Raw genomic sequence first — 20,071 nt, forward strand, 5'->3', positions numbered from 1 at the left:
GTTGACATTGTTCACATGCTTCTTGTGTATTTCAATGGCTTCTCTGTGTAGCCTGACATGGTGGTTGTGAGAGTGGTCCAGCACTTCTGTGTTCTCAAATAATATGCTGTGTCCAGGCTGGTTCATCAGGTGCTCTGCTATGGCTGACTTCTCTGGTTGAAGGAGTCTGCAGTGCCTTTCGTGTTCCTTGATGCGTGTCTGACCACTCTCACAACCACCATGTCAGACTACACAGAGAAGCCATTGAAATCCACAAGCATGTGGACAATTTCAACAGAAAGGAAGAAGCCATGAAAATGAACAAAATCTGGCAGCCAGTATTAAAAAAAACTCTAAAATTACAACAGCAAAACAGCAGAGAGGAAACAACCAGGCACATCTTAACACCTCTCAACAAAAGATTCCCCCAGGCTCAGCCAGGCCTTCAAATGCTAATGAAGGTGATCAGCTGAAACATTCACACCTAGCTCCAGCAGAGAAGAGTCCTTTGTCCCACCCTGGTCATTCCACAGATATATAAACCCATTTTCCTAGTTCCAACAGACCTTCTCAACCTCTGAGGATGCTTGCCATAGATGCAGGCGAAACGTCAGGAGAAATGCCTCTAGAACATGGCCATATAGCCCAAAAAAACCTACAAGAACCTAGTGATTCCAGCCATGAAAGCCTTCGACAATACAGTATATTTATTACTAGCCACCCCCTGCCACACTTTGCTGTGGCCCAGCGTGTGTATATGTGCTTTGTGTGTGTGTAGATATTATTATATGCTGATAATAGAAAATAATATAATATATATTAATATATTATTATAATATAGATTAATATAATACATATTAATATAATATAAAATGTATATATTGTATATAGATGTAATATTTATATTATAATGTAATACAATATATTACTACTATTATTAATAATATATTATAATTATACATTCTACTAGCTGTTCCCTGGCCCTGTCTGTGTATATGTGCTTTGTGTGTATATATATTATTATATGCTAATAATATAATATAATGTAATATAATATATTGTATATACCTGTAATATTTATATTATAATGTAATACAATATATTACTAATTATACATTCTACTAGCCGTCCCCTGCAAAGTGTTGTTGTGGCCTTGTCTGTGTGTATATATGTGCTTTGTGTGTGCATATATTTGTTTTTGTGTATATACTAGCTGTCCCCTGCCAGGCGTTACTGTGGCCCAGTCTGGAGATCTGGAAAATAAAGTAATGAGAAAGTGTTGGTTTCTAATATATGTCATTCCTTTATGCTTGTGAGTAAACAGTATTTTTTGTTGTTTCTTTGTCGTGTTGATGTGGAGATTGTCTGGTTTGCCTACTCTGGAACATGCAACATATCATTGTCCTTCTTCAAGGGTCCCTTTCAAATCTCTGATACTATATCTCTGAGTGCGTGGATCATATCTATCTATATCTCTGGCTGGATGGCTCTCTGTCAGGAGGGCTCCGATTACATTTTCTTGCCCTGGTGAGGGGAGTTGGACTGGATGGCCATGAGTATTTTCTGTTGGTTGTGGGGGTTCTGTGTGGGAAGTTTGCCCCAAATCTATCGTTCATGGGGTTCAGAATGCTCTTTGATTGTAGGTGAACTATAAATCCCAGTAACTACAAATCCCAAATGTAAAGGTCTATTTCCTCCAAACTCCATCTGTGTTCATATTTGGCCATATGGAATATTCGTGCCAAGTTTGGTCTATATTCATCCTTGTTTGAGTCCACAGTGCTCTCTGGATGTAGGTGAACTACAATTCCAAAACCATAGGACCTTGTTCATTCGTTCAGTCGTCTCAGACTCTTCGTGACCTCATGGACCAGCCCACGCCAGAGCTCCCTGTCGGCTGTCACCACCCCCAGCTCCTTCAAGGTCAGTCCACTGCCCACCAAACCCTTCCATTATTTTCTGTTTGGGCATGGGAGTCCTGTGTGCCAAGTTTGGTTCAATTCCATCATTGGTGGAGTTCAGAATGCTCTTTGATTGTAGGTGAACTACAAATCCCAGCAACTACAACTCCCAAATGACAAAATCATGTTTTGAGTGATGGTCACTCCTTGTGTAGTGAGACGTTTGTTACCAAATTTGGTGTGATTTCGTTCATTGGTTCTTTTGTTTCTAAGTCACTCATTACGCACAGAGCATTTATATAGATAGATAGATAGATAGATAAACTTTAAAATATATTATTAAATTAATTTATTATTATTGCCAGGCACCTGGGAACGCTTTATTATTAATAAGAATGAACGAATTAAGTTATTTTTATTATTTATTTTTCATTAAAGGGTTCCTTTCTGCTCCCCCTGGTGAGGCATGGCCTTGCGACTACATTTCCCATCATTCCCGGCCATGCGCGGAGGAATTCTGGATGTTGCAGTCCAGGTTGGAAGTGGAAGTGTCCCCCAGGTCCACGTGTTCCCTTTGTTTTGATGATGCATCCACTGCAGTTCCAATTGCATTATGTTTATTCCCAAGGATCAGGTTGAAAAGACCCTTGACCCCAAGAATGAAGACCCTTCCTTCCTTCCATCCATCCATCCATCCATCCATCCATCCATCCATCCATCCATCCATCCTGGTGCAGCAGCAGAAGGGAGCCCACAGTCCAATGGGAGGCCCTTTCCCAAGTCAGAATGCACACGGGGCCATTCAAGAGCTGTGTGGGAACTAGAGCAAGGAAAGGGTTCCCCAGAGGTCATCTAGTCCAGCCTGGAAAGTGTCCTTTGAGGCCTGGAAGGGTCCAAGCCAGGCCCTCCAATGTCCAGCAGGTGGGGGGGGGGAACGGGGACGTCCAGCTCCAGCCAGGCCTGAGACAGCAAAGATGACCGCACAAGTCCATCCCTGAGCAGCCCCTTGACCACAGCAAGGGACATGCATAGAAGGCCGGGCCCCTAAGAGGCCGGGTTGGGTTTCCGAGGGACACGTCGCCCGGCGTCCAGGAGGCCCCCGATGGTGGCGGCCAAGCGGGGAAGGCCTTCCTCTTCCAGGACGTGGCAAGGGGCGCAGAGGGACTCCTGGGGAGGATGCAGGGAGGTCAAGGCGGCCGCACTCTGCGCATGGTCAGGGGCAAGCAAGCCCTCCTGCAATGGCCCTCCTTCCCTTGTCTCCAAGAAGCAACCCAACCCTCCAGAACCAGTCACAGGGCTGGCTATTATTATTATTATTATTATTATTATTATTATTATTATTCTGACACAAAAGCACAGTATGTCACAGCAAGTGAGATCTATTATTATTATTATTATTATTATTATTATTAACACCACAAGAGGAGTCCTGATTATTATTATGATTATTATGATTATGTTATCAAAGGCTTTCATGGCTGGAATCCCTGAGCTGTTGTTAGAGTTTTCTAGAAGATTCTGAACTGTCTGCGCAGGCGTAGGAAATACTATTTGTGCAATTCACAGGGACCATGAAGGGAAAGTGAAGAATCCAGGAGGACCCCCAAACTCTGGACCTACGACTTCAGGGGGAGTGCAACCCTGTCCAGCACAGGTTGCCACCCTATACCCCGGTCTGGTTTGCGATCGACCAGAAGGACCTCTGTCTTGTCGGGATTGATCTTCAGCTTGTTCCTCCTCATCCAGATAGACACAGCGGCCAGGCACTCGTCTAGCACTCAAGGGGCTTCCTTGGAGTTAGGTGGAAAAGAGTAGTAGAGTTGTGTGTCATCTGCATAGAGATGGCACCCAACTCCAAAACTCCGGATGACCTCTCCTAAGCTATGCTTATGCTATGCTATATTATATTATTAGCACAGTGCAGGAGTCAAGGCAGAACTGTCTTCCTGGCCAGTCTCTTCATTCTGGTCCCAGAGCAGCAGCAATATATACACACTTCACTTGCTTCATTTCCAACAGAACTCTGAACAAACCTCTCAGAGGATGCCTGCTATAGATGCAGGCGAAATATCAGGGGGGCGTGCTGCTGGAACATGGCCATACAGTCTGTAACATTCACAGCAACCCAGTGATTCCAGCCATGAAAACCTTCAACAACAATATAATGATGATGATGATGATAATAATAATAATAATAGGGTTGTTGTACGTTTTTTCGGGCTATATGGCCATGTTCTAAAGGCATTTTCTCCTGACGTTTCGCCTGCATCTATGGCAAGCATCCTCAGAGGTAGTGACGTCTGTTGGAACTACGAAAAAGGGTTTATATATCTGTGGAATGACCAGGGTGGGACAAAGGACTCTTGTTTGCTGGAGCTAGGTGGGAATGTTTCAACTGACCACCTTGATTAGCATTTGATGGCCTGGACACAGCATATTATTTGAGAACACAGAAGTGCTGGACCACTCCAACAACCTCATGTCAGACTACACAGAGAAGCCATTGAAATCCACAAGAAGCAGGTGGACAATTTCAACAGAAAGGAAGAGACCATGAAAATGAACAAAATCTGGCTACCAGGATTAAAAAAACTCTAAAATTAAAACAGCACAATAACAGAGAGGAAACAAACAAGGACATCTAATCACCTCTCAACAAAAGTTTGCTCCAGGCACAGTCAGCCCATTGTATGCTAATCAAGGTGATCAGTTGAAACATTCACACCTGGCTCCAGCAGACAAGTCATTTGTCCCGCCCTGGTCATTCCACAGATATATAAACCCCTTTTTCCTAGTTCCAACAGACCTCACTACCTCTGAGGATGTTTGCCATAGATGCAGGCGAAACGTCAGGAGAGAATGCCTCTAGAACATGGCCGTATAGCCCAAAAACACCTACAACAACCCCGTGATTCCGGCCATGAAAGCCTTTGACAATACAACAACAACAACAACAACAACAACAACAACAATAATAATAATAATAATAATAATGGTGCAGATGGCCTGCCAATCCCAGCAGGCATAGCCCCAGTCTGTGGATGCTGGGAATTGCAGTGGAACATCCCCCTTGGGATGGAGAAGTGCCTTCCCCAGTTCAGGGAAGCAGAGCCCAGGTTTGCATTAATACGAATGTAGCCGAAACAGGACGGGAACTGACCCGATTCTGAAGCAAACAGAAGGACAAAAAAGCCACGAGACCGTCTTTCGGGGAAGTAAAATCTTGGCGTTTTACAACATACAGAAGTGAGGCAAGGAAACAAAAAAGAAGAAGTCCCAAACATAGGCTAGAGATGCACACGGAATGCACACAAAACCGAATTTACAGCCAAAAAGAAGGAAGAAGGGAAATAATAAAACTGGAGCCCTTTTAAAAACAATTCTTCCCCAATGACGAGGAAGAAAAGGATAAATAGAAGAGCACAGAGTATATTTACAAAATTGTACATGCGTAAAAAGGCAAATATCTTTACAACAATCCTATATTATTTTTCTTCTTCTTCTTCTTCTCTTCAAATATATATATATATATATATAATAGAAAACATATATATATATTTATAATTTAATATATTTTAAGGCAGCGAACGGGGAGGGCTCTGAGGGGCTGGAATTTGGAAAAAGGGGGGGTCCGAATCCTGAGTTTGAAAGAGCCTCCGTTTTGGAGCACACAAAGGAGGGGAGTGGGCTCTTCCCACCAAAAAAGGGGGTGAAAGCTTCGCCAACATGGATCTTGACCATTTGCAAACTGCACAATGAAACAAAAGTTGGGTTTGTTGTGAGTTTTCCAGTCGGTACGGTCATTTTCCAGAAGCATTCTCTGCTGACATTTTGGCTGCATCAATGGCAAGCATCCTCAGAGGATGTGAGGCAAAACATCAGGAGAGAATGCTTCTGGAGCATGGTGTTGTAACTCAGCTGGAACCAGAGAGTGATAGTGTTGTGACTCAGATGGGATCTCAGAGTGACTCTGATGAGGATGATGGGATTCAGGTGCGTAATCAAGTTCAAAATGTCCCTGTTGTAGACAATGAGGATCAGGGTGTGGTAGTTTCCCACAGCAAGGAACGATGTTGTTGATACTGAAACCAGCCAGGTGCAAGTTGACTCAGAAAAGGAGGACAGTTCTCAGCCTGAGAGTAGGCAGGAAGGCAACCAGGCTGACACTAACGAGCAGCCTGACCTTGACGAAACGGGAACCTTAGATTGGGCTGACCGTTTGGAATTCAGAGTTCGAAGGAGCGTGAGAGTAGCTAACAAGAAGGAGGCCAGAGGCCAAAGAAATGAACAGACTGACTTAGATTGGGCTGACCATTTGGAATTCAGAGTTGGAAGGAGTGTGAGAATAGCTAACAAGAAGGAGGCCAGAGGCCAAAGAAATGAACATACTTGACTTAGATTGCGCTGACCGTTTGGAATTCAGAGTTCGAAGGAGTGTGAGAATAGCTAACAAGAAGGAGGTCAGAGGCCAAAGAAATGAACAGACTGACTTAGATTGTGCTGACCGTTTGGCATTCAGAGTTCGAAGGAGTGTGAGAATAGCTAACAAGAAGGAGGCCAGAGGCCAAAGAAATGAACAGACTGACTTAGATTGTGCTGACCATTTGGAATTCAGAGTTCGAAGGAGTGTGAGAATAGCTAACAAGAAGGAGGCCAGAGGCCAAAGAAATGATCAGACTGACTTAGATTGTGCTGACCATTTGGAATTCAGAGTTCGAAGGAGTGTGAGAATAGCTAACAAGAAGGAGGCCAGAGGCCAAAGAAATGAACATACTTGACTTAGATTGTGCTGACCGTTTGGAATTCAGAGTTCGAAGGAGTGTGAGAATAGCTAACAAGAAGGAGGTCAGAGGCCAAAGAAATGAACAGACTGACTTAGATTGTGCTGACCGTTTGGAATTCAGAGTTCGAAGGAGTGTGAGAATAGCTAACAAGAAGGAGGTCAGAGGCCAAAGAAATGAACAGACTGACTTAGATTGTGCTGACCGTTTGGAATTCAGAGTTCGAAGGAGTGTGAGAATAGCTAACAAGAAGGAGGTCAGAGGCCAAAGAAATGAACAGACTGACTTAGATTGTGCTGACCGTTTGGAATTCGGAGTTCGAAGGAGTGTGAGAATAGCTAACAAGAAGGAGGTCAGAGGCCAAAGAAATGCTGTCATGCTTTGCAAAGGGTATTAAGCAGTGTTTGGGGAAAAAACTTTGTCAGAGCAACTTTTCGTTCAATCAAGAAGCTTGTGCTCATTTGCCTGGATTATTTGATAGTTCTCGTGTTCATGGTCTCAGGACTTTGTCATGTTCTCATGGGATTTTGCTTTGCTGGTGCCTTCTTAAATCATGCTTCCAAGTACTATTTTGTATTCCTCTTTTGGAACATTACTTTTGCTTTTAAGAGCTTTTTATCTTTTACTTCTTAATAAACTACAAAGACTTCAAGCTGTGTGCAGTTTGGTGTTTTCAGCAAGGTGACATGGCCAGACAGGCCGGAAAACTCACAACAACCCCGGCCATGAAAGACTTCGACAATACACTGAAACATAGGTTGCTTCTCACCCTGATCCCAGGACCTAATCCAGTCATGAAAGGGGCATTTCGAAGGCCAAAAAACCCACAAAATATATTTATTTTCCTGCTTAGGGCTGGACCCTGAGATGACGAGAAGACCCCCCAAGCCGATGGAGTGGAAGGAGGGGGTGGGAAGGATCCCCAAGCTGGAATTTGGAGGCTTTTGGGAGACGCTCCCTTGTCTCTGAGGCATGGGGGGAGCCTTTGGCTTAGTGTTTCATATTGGGGGGGGGGGGATTTGCCCCATTTTCAGAGAGCCCCCAGTGCTGCCCTGAGAGGCGAGGGGTTCGAGATGCACCGGTTTGAAGCCTGGTGCGACGGCCTGTGCTTTTTGTTCTCCCCTCGGCAGGCACTCGTGAATTAGTGCAACGGGGGTTAAGTGCACAGAAGGGGGTGGGAGGGAGGGGGCAAAAAATAAAACTATTTCTACTGTCCGAAAGTCAGGATGATTATGTTGTAAGTGTCCAAAGACTCAACTAACAAGGCACAGGAGACAACCGGGAGAGGGGCTTCTTTGGAAAGGGAACGGGGAAGAGATACGTCCTGAACTGAAAAGGAGGCGCAGGAGACCAGGTACGGGTCAGCTCTGGCCCTCCGGATGTTTTGGGCTCCAACTCCTGCAATGCCCAACAGCCTCAGACCCTTTCCTTTCCTCCCTCAGCTGCGTAAGTTTAAGCTTAGGGGCCTCAGGGTGTTAGTAGGCCTCAGTGTTAGTTCGCTTCAGTGTGAGAGAGGCATCAGTCTGAGAGAACCCTGTGTTAGTAGGCCTCAGTGTTAGTTCGCCTCAGTGTGAGAGAGGCATCAGTCTGAGAGAACCCTCAGTGTGAGAGAGGCACCAGTCTGAGAGAACCCTCAGTGTTAGTAGGCCTCAGTGTTAATTCGCCTCAGTGTGAGAGAGGCCTTAGTCTGAGAGAACCCTCAGTGTTAGTAGGCCTCAGTGTGAGAGAGGCATCAGTCTGAGAGAACCCTCAGTGTTAGTAGGCCTCCGTGTTAGTCTGAGAGAACCCTCAGTGTTAGTAGGCCTCAGTGTGAGAGAGGCATCAGTCTGAGAACCCTCAGTGTTAGTAGGCCTCAGTGTGAGAGAGGAATCATTCTGAGAGAACCCTCAGTGTTAGTAGGCCTCCGTGTTAGTTCGCCTCAGTGTGAGAGAGGCCTCAGTCTGAGATAACCCTCAGTGTTAGTAGGCCTCAGTGTGAGAGAGGCATCAGTCTGAGAGAACCCTCAGTGTTAGTAGGCCTCCGTGTTAGTCTGAGAGAACCCTCAGTGTTAGTAGGCCTCAGTGTGAGAGAGGCATCAGTCTGAGAACCCTCAGTGTTAGTAGGCCTCAGTGTGAGAGAGGAATCATTCTGAGAGAACCCTCAGTGTTAGTAGGCCTCCGTGTTAGTTCGCCTCAGTGTGAGAGAGGCCTCAGTCTGAGATAACCCTCAGTGTTAGTAGGCCTCAGTGTGAGAGAGGCATCAGTCTGAGAGAACCCTCAGTGTTAGTAGGCCTCCGTGTTAGTCTGAGAGAACCCTCATTGTTAGTAGGCCTCAGTGTGAGAGAGGCATCAGTCTGAGAACCCTCAGTGTTAGTAGGCCTCAGTGTGAGAGAGGAATCATTCTGAGAGAACCCTCAGTGTTAGTAGGCCTCCGTGTTAGTTCGCCTCAGTGTGAGAGAGGCCTCAGTCTGAGATAACCCTCAGTGTTAGTAGGCCTCAGTGTGAGAGAGGCATCAGTCTGAAAGAACTCTCAGTGTATGAAGGCCTCAGTGTGAGGTAGGCCTCAGTCTTAATATGCCTCAGTGTGAGAAGCTTTAGTGGCTGAGGGGGGAAAGGAAGGGGCCTGAGGCTGTTAGGAATTGCAGGAGTTGAAATCCAAAACAACTGGTGGGCCAAAGTTGGCCGATGCCTGCAGTAGACCTTAAGGAGGAAATGAGGGAGGCTCTGGACTGCTTTGGGGGGGGGGCGCTACAACTCCCTGGAAGCCTAGATTCTGCACCCACAAAGCCCCCTTGTTCCCCAACTCTGGAAGCCACTTCAATACGACCCTTGTGCTTCCCTCGGAAGGGATCGTGTCCTGTGCTTCTCACGGAGGCCGCCACCGTCAGGCCCACTTTCCAACCAGACTGCAAAGTGGCCTTGCAAAGGGGGCCCACGCGTGGCCAAGTGACCGGACCGGAGCTTCTCTCTGTCCAGGGCCATCTCCCCCGACTCCCACCCCGCTCTAATTAGGCCCGCCCCCTCCTCATCCCCAGAGCTTGCGATAAGCCAGGTAGAGCAGCAGCATGACGAGGACATAGAAGGCGCCAAAGCCGGCCGGGGGCCTCGAGAGGGCGGGCAGGGCGAGGGGCTTCCCCGCGGGAGGGGCGCGCATCAGCAGCAGGGCCTCCAGGAGGAGGAGCAGGCCGCGGCTGAGGCCCTTCGGGAGGAAGAGCACCTCGGAGGCCGAGCACAGAGACACCTGCGGCAGGTAAACAAAGGGGGGGGGCGATGTGGGGACAGGCAGAGGGCAACAGAGAGAGAGAAAGAGAGAGGAACATGGACAGAGACACACAGGTGTTAGGCTGGGAAGACTGTGTGGTGAATAGAGACCCCTGTGTGGGACGGAAGGGACTGGGGACTGATATAGAGGAAGGGGTTACCTGTACCTGGGAGGGTCCAGGAAAGGGGTGGGTCTCCCCCCTCCCCTTACTCCCAACATACCCACCTCTGGGACCCCAACTGAAAGGGGTGAGTTTGGGGACCCACTTCCAAAATAGGACCCCCCCCCCTTCCCCGCTTACCACTCCCGACATACTCACCTCTGGGACGCCCAACTGGCGACAGGCGGCCAGGAAGTTCTCCACGTTCTTCCGGCTCTTGACAACATTCAGCTTTGGCTGTTGGGAAAGGAAAGAGAAGGGGACGGCGTTGCGGAAAGGTGGCCACAATGGCCAAAGGTCTGGAAGCCATGGCTCTCTCTGAGGAGGACAGCCAGGATAAGACAACTTCCTGTAGGAGACTCAGGGTGAAACTTGTCCTGTATCTATTTGTGGTGCCCTTTCCTTTGTTGATAGGCATCTTGTGTTGCACTTTTGTCCTAAGTTTAATTTGTCTTAGTTTATTAATCTGTGTGCCGTTGTGCACTTTTTACCACTGAGCCAATTGGGTCTTTGGACTGTAATTGATTGGTTAATGAACACTGGAATGGAACAATGGATGACGAATCTGGATCATGTTTTTGATGACGAGACGACAGTGAATGGGTATTGTAGTAATTGTGTACTAACTGTGTATTTGATTAGGTTGTTAACTGTTTCTATACTGTAGCACTGAGTTTTTGCTGTTCGTATTTGTTGTGAACCGCTGTGAGTCGCCTTCGGGCTGAGAACAGCCGTATAGAAGTCAGGTAAATAAATAAATAAATAAATAAATAAATAAATAATAACACACACACACACGTCTATATGTGTATATGTGTTTTGTGTGTGTATATATGTATGTTTGCATATATATGTGGTTTTGCGCATGTGTTGTCATGTAATTTTTATTTTTTGGCTTTTTAAGTGTCTTCCATGGTATTGGCCTGAGAGGGGTCTTGTGTCCAAATTTGGTGTCAATTGGTCCAGTGGTTTTTGAGTTATGTTAATCCCACAAACAAACATTTATTTATTTACAGTATTTCTATACTGCTTTTCTCAGCCCTAGGGGGACTCACATTACATTTTTATTTATATACTAGCCGTCCCCTGCCACGCGTTGCTGTGGCCCAGTCTGTGTATATGTGTGTATACATATTTGTGTATATATGTGTGTTTGTGTGTATATGTGGTTTTGAACATGCGTTGTGATGTATTTTGGGGTTTTTTTGGCTTTTTAAGTCTATACTGCTGTATTTTTCAGTGTTTTTATGAGTGATGGTCACTTGTTGGCTTGAGAGGTGTCTTGTGTTCAAATTTGGTGTCAATTCATCCAATGGTTTTTGAGTTATGTTAATCCCACAAACTAACATTACATTTTTATTTATATAGATACTAGCCGTCCCATGCCACACACACACGTGTGTGTGTGTATGTATGTGTGTGTATATATATATACAGCCTTCCAAATATTCTTATGTCCCCTTCTCAGCCTTCTCCTTCCTCAAGCCAGACATCCCACCTCACCACTCACCTCACCTCACCTCTCCTCTCCTCTCTCTCTCCTCTCCTCTCCTCACCTCTCCTCTCCTCACCTCTCCTCACCTCACCTCTCCTCACCTCTCCTCTCCTCACCTCTCCTCTCCTCTCCTCACCTCTCCTCTCCTCACCTCTCTCTCCTCACCTCTCCTCTCCTCACCTCACCTCTCCTCTCCTCACCTCTCCTCACCTCTCCTCTCCTCACCTCTCCTCTCCTCACCTCTCCTCTCCTCACCTCTCCTCACCTCTCCTCACCTCTCCTCTCCTCTCCTCACCTCACCTCACCTCTCCTCTCCTCACCTCTCCTCTCACCTCTCCTCTCCTCACCTCTCCTCACCTCTCCTCACCTCTCCTCACCTCTGCCTCTCCTCACCTCTCCTCTCCTCACCTCACCTCACCTCACCTCACCTCTCCTCACCTCACCTCACCTCTCCTCTCCTCTCCTCTCCTCTCCTCTCCTCACCTCTCCTCTCCTCACCTCTCCTCTCCTCTCCTCTCCTCTCCTCTCCTCTCCTCTCCTCTCCTCTCCTCTCTCTCCTCTCCTCTCCTCTCATTCATATATATATATATATATATATATATATATATATATATATATATATATATGAATGAGAGGGTTGGGAGATGTCTGGCTTGAGGAAGGAGATGGCTGAGAAGGGGACATGAGAATAGACCGGGTCATAGGAAAAAATAGGAAGCCGACGTGAATCCCCTCTGGGAGATAGGGTGGGCTACAAATAAATTATCACCATCACCATCACCATCATCATCATTACAAAAAAGATCCCCCCTTAAGGGCTTACCACAGCAGGGGAGGGCACGTGGATGAAGGGCACCGACCGCGGGTGCAAGTGATTCACCAGTTGGCAGAGGACGACCCCGTTGGCCAGCGCCTCGCCCAGGTCCTCGGCCAAAGTGATGTTCAGGTGGGACTCAATCGCCTGGAGAAGAAGACCAGAGGGAGAGGGCGGCCTCAGCCTTAGGGGGCTGTAGAACAGAGCCTGGCTTTCCAAAACCAGCTCCTGGCCCTCGGTAAGAAGCGCATTTTGGCACAGAGAAGGGCTGCACTCGATTTCCAATTACTATATTTATTTATTTATCGTGTCATCAGCAACCATACCATTGTATTACAATTCTAACAGAACAAAACAAACACACAGATTAAAAAGAAAAGAAAAAAAACCACACAGATTTTGCAAACTTGGTAGTTGGTTAAATGTCCTTTGACCAGTATCTGTCCCCTTGGAGTGCCTCTAGTGTTGCCGCAAGAAGGTCCTCCATTGTGTATCATGTGGCAGGGCTCAGGGTGCATTGCAGCAGGTGGTCAGTGGTAATAATAGTAATAATAATAATAATAATAATAGTAATAATAATAATAATAATGATAATAATAATAATAATAACTTTATTTATACCCCGCTACCATCTCCCCAAGGGACTCGGAGCGGCTTACATGAGGCTGAACCCACAATACAACAATATAAGCAATACAAGCCGTAACAAATACAATACAAAGCAATTAAAAATAAATCTCATACACAAATAGCATAAACATTAAACAAGATATAAAGTGCTTTTGGAGGACATAGTGCTAAGGGTTCATTATTCTGGGAAGGCACACTGGAACAACCACGTTTTCAAGTTCCTCCTGAAGACTGCCAGAGATGGGGCATGCCTGATGTCCTTAGGGAGTGAGTTCCAGAGTCGGGGGGCCACCACTGAGAAGGCCCTCTCTCTCGTCTCCACCAAACGCACTTGCAATGCAGGTGGGAGCACGAGTAGGGCCTCTCCAGGTGATCGAAGAGAACGTGTGGGTTCGTACACAGAAATGTGTTCACTGCCTTTTGGGCTGCATAGGTCGACAGCAAGCTAAACTATTAATGGTCAGGAGCTCACTCCGACCCAGGCTGGCTTCGAACTCATGACCTCTCGGTCAGTAGTGATTTGTAGCCCCATTTCTGAAGGTTGGCTCTGCATCTCGTGGTGCCAGAGTGCAGTCTGTTCAGCGCCTTCCAAGTCGCCCAGTCTTCTGTGTGCCCAGGGGGGAGTCTCTCATCTGATATCACCCATGGATTGAGGTGCTGGGTTTGGGCCTGCCACTTTTGGACTCTCGCTTGCTGAGGTGTTCCAGCGAGTGTCTCTGTAGATCTAAGAAAACTATGTCTTGATTTAAGTCGTTGACGTGCTGGCTGATACCCAAGCAAGGGATGAGCTGGAGATGTCTCTGCCTTGGTCCTTTCACTATTGGCTGCTACTTCCCAGCGGATGTCAGGTGGTGCAATACCGGCTAAGCAGTGTCATTTCTCCAGTGGTGTGGGGCGCAGACACCCTGTGATATGACTGACAGATAGCAAGGGGTTCCATCCTCGCCTCATGAGGAGCATCAGTAGGAAAAGTTTGCAATATGGAGGCAGGTCACACCCCCCATGGGTCCGGATGGCTGGTTCTGAGCGGGTTCCAACCACTTCAAGGCCTGCTGTTATGAATACTTTCTGAACCTTAAAAATATTTTCAGTGGACAGATAGCCACCAGACACTTTCAGAGGAAAAGGTCCACTCACAGGCCCAGGACTAGTTTCAGAACAGTGACATTGATTACACAGACAAAAGAGGAACACTGACTCAGCATTCATGCCACACACATCAATTCACCTTCATACTCACTGTCCTTTACTCAGCTCATCTTGGAAGGAGGTGGGTGGACGGGCTCTGCATTCCTCACAGATCTGCCACACTAGAAAAGTGTCTCTTTGTGTAGGAACTTCTTGCTGTTGTTGTTCTGGATTGTTTTTACAACTTGTTACTCACTTAACACTCGCTCCATCAGCTCCAGAGAGATGTTGTTTTTCTTACTGAATGTAAGGAACCATTGTTTTGGACTTCCTTAACTTAAAGAATTATTGTCTCTGACCATGTAAACATGTGCTGTTTACACCACAGTTGTGTCAATTCAGCAGTTTACTATTCACCAGCACTTTCCATGCCACAAGTTAATCCAGTCTTCACCTCCTTTGTTTCCCCATAATGCCATCTTCCAGGTTTCAATCCTTTTCAAGCCTTAACAGGCCCTTAGCCAGACCCTAATCATACAATTTCATTCATTCCATTAGAATCATAGAATCCTAGAATCAAAGAGTTGGGAGAGACCTCATGGGCCATCCAGTCCAACCCCATTCTGCCAAGAAGCAGGAATATTGCATTCAAATCACCCCTGACAGATGGCCACCCAGCCTCTGTTTAAAAGCCTCCAAAGAAGGAGCCTCCACCACACTCCAGGGCAGAGAGTTCCACTGCTGAACGGCTCTCACAGTCAGGAAGTTCTTCCTAATGTTCAGGTGGAATCTCCTCTCTTGTAGTTTGAAGCCATTGTTCCGCGTCCTAGTCTCCAAGGAAGCAGAAAACAAGCTTTCTCCCTCCTCCCTGTGACTTCCTCTCACATATTTATACATGGCTATCATATCCCCTCTCAGCCTTCTCTTCTTCAGGCTAAACATGCCCAGTTCCCTAAGCCGCTCCTCATAGGGCTTGTTCTCCAGACCTTTTATCATTTGAGTTGCCCTCCTCTGGACACATTCCAGCTTGTCAACATCTCTCTTGAATTGTGGTGCCCAGAATTGGACACAATATTCCAGGTGTGGTCCAACCAAAGCAGAATAGAGGGGTAGCATTACTTCCCTGGATCTAGACACTAGGCTCCTATTGATGCAGGCCAAAATCCCATTGGCTTTTTTTGCCGCCACATCACATTGTTGGCTCATGTTTAACTTCCTCCCCACGAGGACTCCAAGATCTTTTTCACACGTACTGCTCTCGAGCCAGGCATTGTCCCCCATTCTGTATCTTTGCATTTCATTTTTTCTGCCAAAGTGGAGTGCTTTCCCTCCTGGGACCCCTTCTGCTTCCGAATCCCAGCCAACCAGGAACAGAATCCCCTCCCTCCTTGTGAGAAGTGTGATGTGTGGATTGAATGAAATTTTATGACTGGAGTATGAGTGGGGCCTATAGAGGCTAAAGACACTATCCTAAAAAACTGGAACCTGGGAAAATGGCACTAGGAGGTGAGGAAGAATTCATAAACTGCTAAACTGCTGAAATCTTGGTTGAAAACAACATGTTTACATTGTCAAAAGACAATTCATAGAATCCTAGAATCAAAGAGTTGGAAGAGACCTCATGGGCCATCCAGTCCAACCCCATTCTGCCAAGAAGCAGGAATTTTGCATTCAAAGCATCCTAACCATCCAGCCTCTGTTTAAACTCTTCTAAAGAAGGAGCCTCCACCACACTCCGGGGAAGAGAGTTCCACTGCTGAAGGGCTCTCACAGTCAGGAAGTTCTTCCTAATGTTCAGGTGGAATCTCCTCTCTTGTAGTTTGAAGCTATTGCTCCATTGCGTCCTAGTCTCCAAGGAAGCAGAAAGCAAGCTTGCTCCCTCCTCCTCCCTGTGCCTTCCTCTCACATATTTATACATGGCTACCATGTCTCCTCTCAGCCTTCTCTTCTTCAGGCTAAACATGCCCAGCTCCTTAAGCTGCTCCTCATAGGGCTTGTTCTCCAGACCCTTGATCATTTGAGTCACCCTCCTCTGGACACATTCCAGCTTGTCAATCTCTCCCTTCAATTGTGCTGCCCAGAATTCGACACAATATTCCAGGTGTGGTCTAATCAAGGCAGAATAAAGCACGGGGAGCATGACTTTGAGCGAAGGAAGTCGAGCAATGCTTCTTACTTAAGAAGGAAAACCAACTTTAGAAGAAAAACATCTGTCCGGAATTGATGGATTCAGCAAGTTTTAGCTAGAAAAACAACCTATCAGTCATTCACAACTTCTTGAACAACAGCAACAAGAAACTTTCTATAGAAGAGACTTAGGCATACACAGACTAAATAACTATATTGCTTACACAACCAAGGGGGATATTTCATTTTCCTCACATTCACACACATATAAACTTTCACTCTGCATGCACACATTACCATCCCTTCTTCTGGAGAAGAGAATCTGAACATAGGCCAGACTGCATTTCCTGCAAATGTGTAGATATGCCACCTTTCTCTTGGAGAAAGCGGCGGGTGACCAGACTCTGCATTCCATTGCAGATCTGACACACTTTTGGAAAATAAGAAATTTCTTTCTCTGCAAAGTACCTTATATAGTCTGTCTCACTGGAAACGGAACAAAAGGACCCTTTTAATGTTGAAAGGGGATTCCTGACCTCCCTCCCCGCCATGCAGCTCCTGCCCGCTTTCCCAGAATGCCACCTGCTGGGCCTGTGTGTGTTGGGGGGGGGGGGTTCCCTACCTTGCGCAGCTCGTGGACCAGCTCCCTCTCATCCAGCGGCCTCGGCCTCCAGGGCTCGGAAGGGGAGTCCGGGGAGAAGCAGCCTGCAGACAATGGAGAGCGGAATTAATCCAACGGTGAGAGAAAGCAAGCCCGAGGAAGGCTGGGGCCAAGGCCTCTCCTCTCCGTCCCCATTGGCCCATCATCCTCTAAAGACTTAAGTGATTGAGGGGGGGAAAGGAAAGGGCCTGAGGCGGTTAGGAATGGTGGGAGTTGGAGTCCAAAACACCTGGAGGAGGGCCCAAGTTTGCCCATGTCTGAACTAGAGATATAGAAGGGGGTAGTGTGCATAATACCACCTTCCTCCTAAGCATCCTGTTTGTTTTGGGTGTGTTTTGGGCTACTTTCTGACTCCTTGCCCTTTGTATATTTTTCTTTTTTTAAAATTATTATTGTATTTTATTTAAACAGACTTACATTTGCAAGTGTTTGTTGCATACAGTGCAATATCTATTAATGTTCTATAATCATTTATCCGATAATGTATTTCCATTAAGGGGTCACAGTCTACTATCTAAGTAATACATATAAAGATATCATAGACTCTTACTTTACATCCGCTTCTTCCTGGTCCACAATCTTATAGGATCCTCTATATACATTTTTAGTTTAACTTTACATTAAGGTGTTGAATCATTGGTTGCCATTCATTAACAAAGTTGTCTAATAGTTCTCCTCTTAAAAATACTGTTATTTTATCCATTATCAGCATATGTGTAATATATTTTTCCCACTCTTCTAAAGGAGGTATCTCTGGGGTTTTCCAATATTTGGCATATACTATTTGAGCTGCCACTGTTGTGTAAAACATTTTTTTTTTCCAAATTTTCTTTCTAATTCTTCCTCGGGCATATTCCAAAGGTACATTTGAGGTGTCATTTTGAAATTTTGTTTAACATTTTTCGAGATATACATGGGTCTGTTTCCAGCAATTATTTTACTTTGCTGCAAGTCTACCATGTGTGGTAGAAATTACCTTTTTCTTTCCCACATTTCCAACATTTGTTGGAGCAATTCTACATAGAATCATAGAATCCTAGAGTTGGAAGAGACCTCCTGGGCCATCCAGTCCAACCCCATTCTGCCAAGAAGCAGGAATATTGCATTCAAAGCACCACTGACAGATGGCCATCCAGCCTCTGCTTCAAAGCTTCCAAAGAAGGAGCCTCTACCACACTCTGGGGCAGAGAGTTCCACTGCTGAACGGCTCTCACAGTCAGGAAGTTCTTCCTCATGTTCAGATGGAATCTCCTCTCTTGTAGTTTGAAGCCATTGCTCCATTGTGTCCTAGTCTCCAGGGAAGCAGAAAACAAGCTTGCTCCCTCCTCTCTGTGGCTTCCTCTCACATATTTATACATGGCTATCATATCCCCTTTCAGGCTTCTCATCTTAGCTAGTCTCTCTGGAAAGAGGTACCATCGCAGGTGCATTTTATAAACATTTTCTTTTAGGTTTTGACATGCAGTGTATTTCATTCTTATCTTCCATGTCTTTTCCCACTGGGACATTTTTATCTCTTGGCCTATATTTTGGGTCCATCTAACCATAGAATCGTTTATTATTTCCTCTTCTGTGTGCCAAGTCAGTAAATTTTTGTATATATAGGATATAAGTCCTTTTGGTTTCTGAAACATTGCCACATCAAACCATGTTTTCGCTGTCTGGAACCCCAAGGTTCTAAGTTGTTCTTTAAATTTCTCTCGCAATTGTCTATGCAGAAGCCAATTGCATTTAAGGCCCTTTTGGTTCAATTCTTCTAGGGATTTCATTTCTGAATTTTCTAAATCAGTCTGGATCTGTTCCTTGACGTGGTCATAAGCTGTTTTGAGTCTCTAAGAGAAAACAACAACAATAATAATTTGGAAGGGTGCCCCCTGCACCCTCTGTCGGTGATCCGAAAGCTCAAGTTGGTACAAAATGCAGCTGCTCGGCTTCTTGCGGGAATTCCGATGAGATGCCACATCACCCCAATCTTACCCATTGAGCACCGGATCACTTTCAAAGGGATGGGACTCACCTTCAAGGCCTTGCATGGTCTGGGGCCGATGGACCTGAGGGACCGCCTCACCCCCTCCCAACCCCAGAGATCCCTCCGCTCTGAGGACCAAGATTTGTTGGAAATTCCCAGTGTCGAGACCTTGCGCCTAACAGCAACCAGGCGCAGAGCCTTCACAGCAGTGGCATCATCACTCTGGAACACTCTGCCACCTGAAGTCCGTGCCTTGCGGGACTTACCAGCTTTCCGCAGAGCTTGTAAGACATACCTGTTTCGACGGGCCTTTGATCTCTGATATTGCTGTTTTTAAATTGTTTTTAAATTGTGTTAGATTTTAGCTGTTCTTGTAGGCCGCTCCGAGCCCCAGGGGAGTGGCGGCATAGAAGTTCGAATAATAAATAAATAAATAAATAAATATCATCCCCCCCCCTTCTCCAACAAAGACAGGGCTAGCTTTTGCAGTGCCCTCTTCAGCCTTTTCTTTCCCTGGCTATTGAGAAGGGCCAGAAAGGCTGTAGTAGGTGGAACAAGCTTTGCAGGGCAGAGAGAAATATTTCTGGGATGAGGCGAGAGCTAAGGAATAGGAAGGCTCCTCCTGACCCTGAGCAGAGCTGTCTTGGCTGGAGAAGCTGTTTGCCCAGGGAAACCTGGCAGGAGATGGAAAGTCATTGGTTTGGCTCAATTGTTCCCGGGCAATGAAGTTGAAAGCGCTCTTTTTTTCCAGCCAGCCCAAAGAGAACGGACTGGAAATGGGCTCCAAGGCTACGGGGAAATATTAAATATTAACTAGGTATTTTTGATGACAAAAGTGTGAGTCAAGTACCGAAAGAGTGAGTAGGCCAAAGCCTGATAGTCAGTGGACCAAAGCTAGTGTCGTCCTGAGGAGTCTGAGGTAAACCTCAGTGGGAGAAAGGTCTCAGTCTGTGAGGTAGGTCTCACAGTGTGAGGTAGGCCTTAGTCTATGAGAAGGCCTGGTGTGAGAAGCTTCAGTGAAAGAAGCCCCAGGTTAAAGACCTCGTGTGTAAAACCTCATGTGTAAAACTCCAGTATAAAGGCTGCTGCGTGCAAAAAGCTACTGTGTGAAGCTCTGCTGTGAGAGGAGGCTCTGTGAGAACGAAGCTATTTATCTGCATGAAGAAGAAGCCCAGCATGGAAGCAA

General features: G+C 46.2%; 1 protein-coding gene across 4 annotated transcripts in view; it reads right to left on the reverse strand.

Moving 5' to 3' along the window:
* Nucleotides 1-2,480: 2,480 nt before the first annotated feature.
* LRCH4 (leucine rich repeats and calponin homology domain containing 4) overlaps nucleotides 2,481-20,071 on the reverse strand; it is a 65,571-nt gene continuing 47,980 nt past the window's right edge. For 3 of the 4 annotated variants that reach the window (XM_067469646.1, XM_060779793.2, XM_060779792.2), the window contains 4 exons: nucleotides 16,878-16,960; nucleotides 12,380-12,517; nucleotides 10,221-10,298; nucleotides 5,086-9,880 (listed from right to left, as the gene is read on the reverse strand). In XM_067469646.1, coding sequence (XP_067325747.1) covers nucleotides 9,665-9,880; nucleotides 10,221-10,298; nucleotides 12,380-12,517; nucleotides 16,878-16,960 — 515 coding nt within the window. In that variant the 3' untranslated portion in view covers nucleotides 5,086-9,664. Of the gene's footprint in view, nucleotides 3,048-5,085; nucleotides 9,881-10,220; nucleotides 10,299-12,379; nucleotides 12,518-16,877; nucleotides 16,961-20,071 lie in introns of those variants that run through there. The other variant, XM_060779795.2, reaches the window with a different exon arrangement.

The sequence above is a fragment of the Anolis sagrei genome, chromosome 6 (assembly GCF_037176765.1).
Source record: "Anolis sagrei isolate rAnoSag1 chromosome 6, rAnoSag1.mat, whole genome shotgun sequence".
In the NCBI taxonomy this organism is placed as follows: domain Eukaryota; kingdom Metazoa; phylum Chordata; class Lepidosauria; order Squamata; family Dactyloidae; genus Anolis; species Anolis sagrei.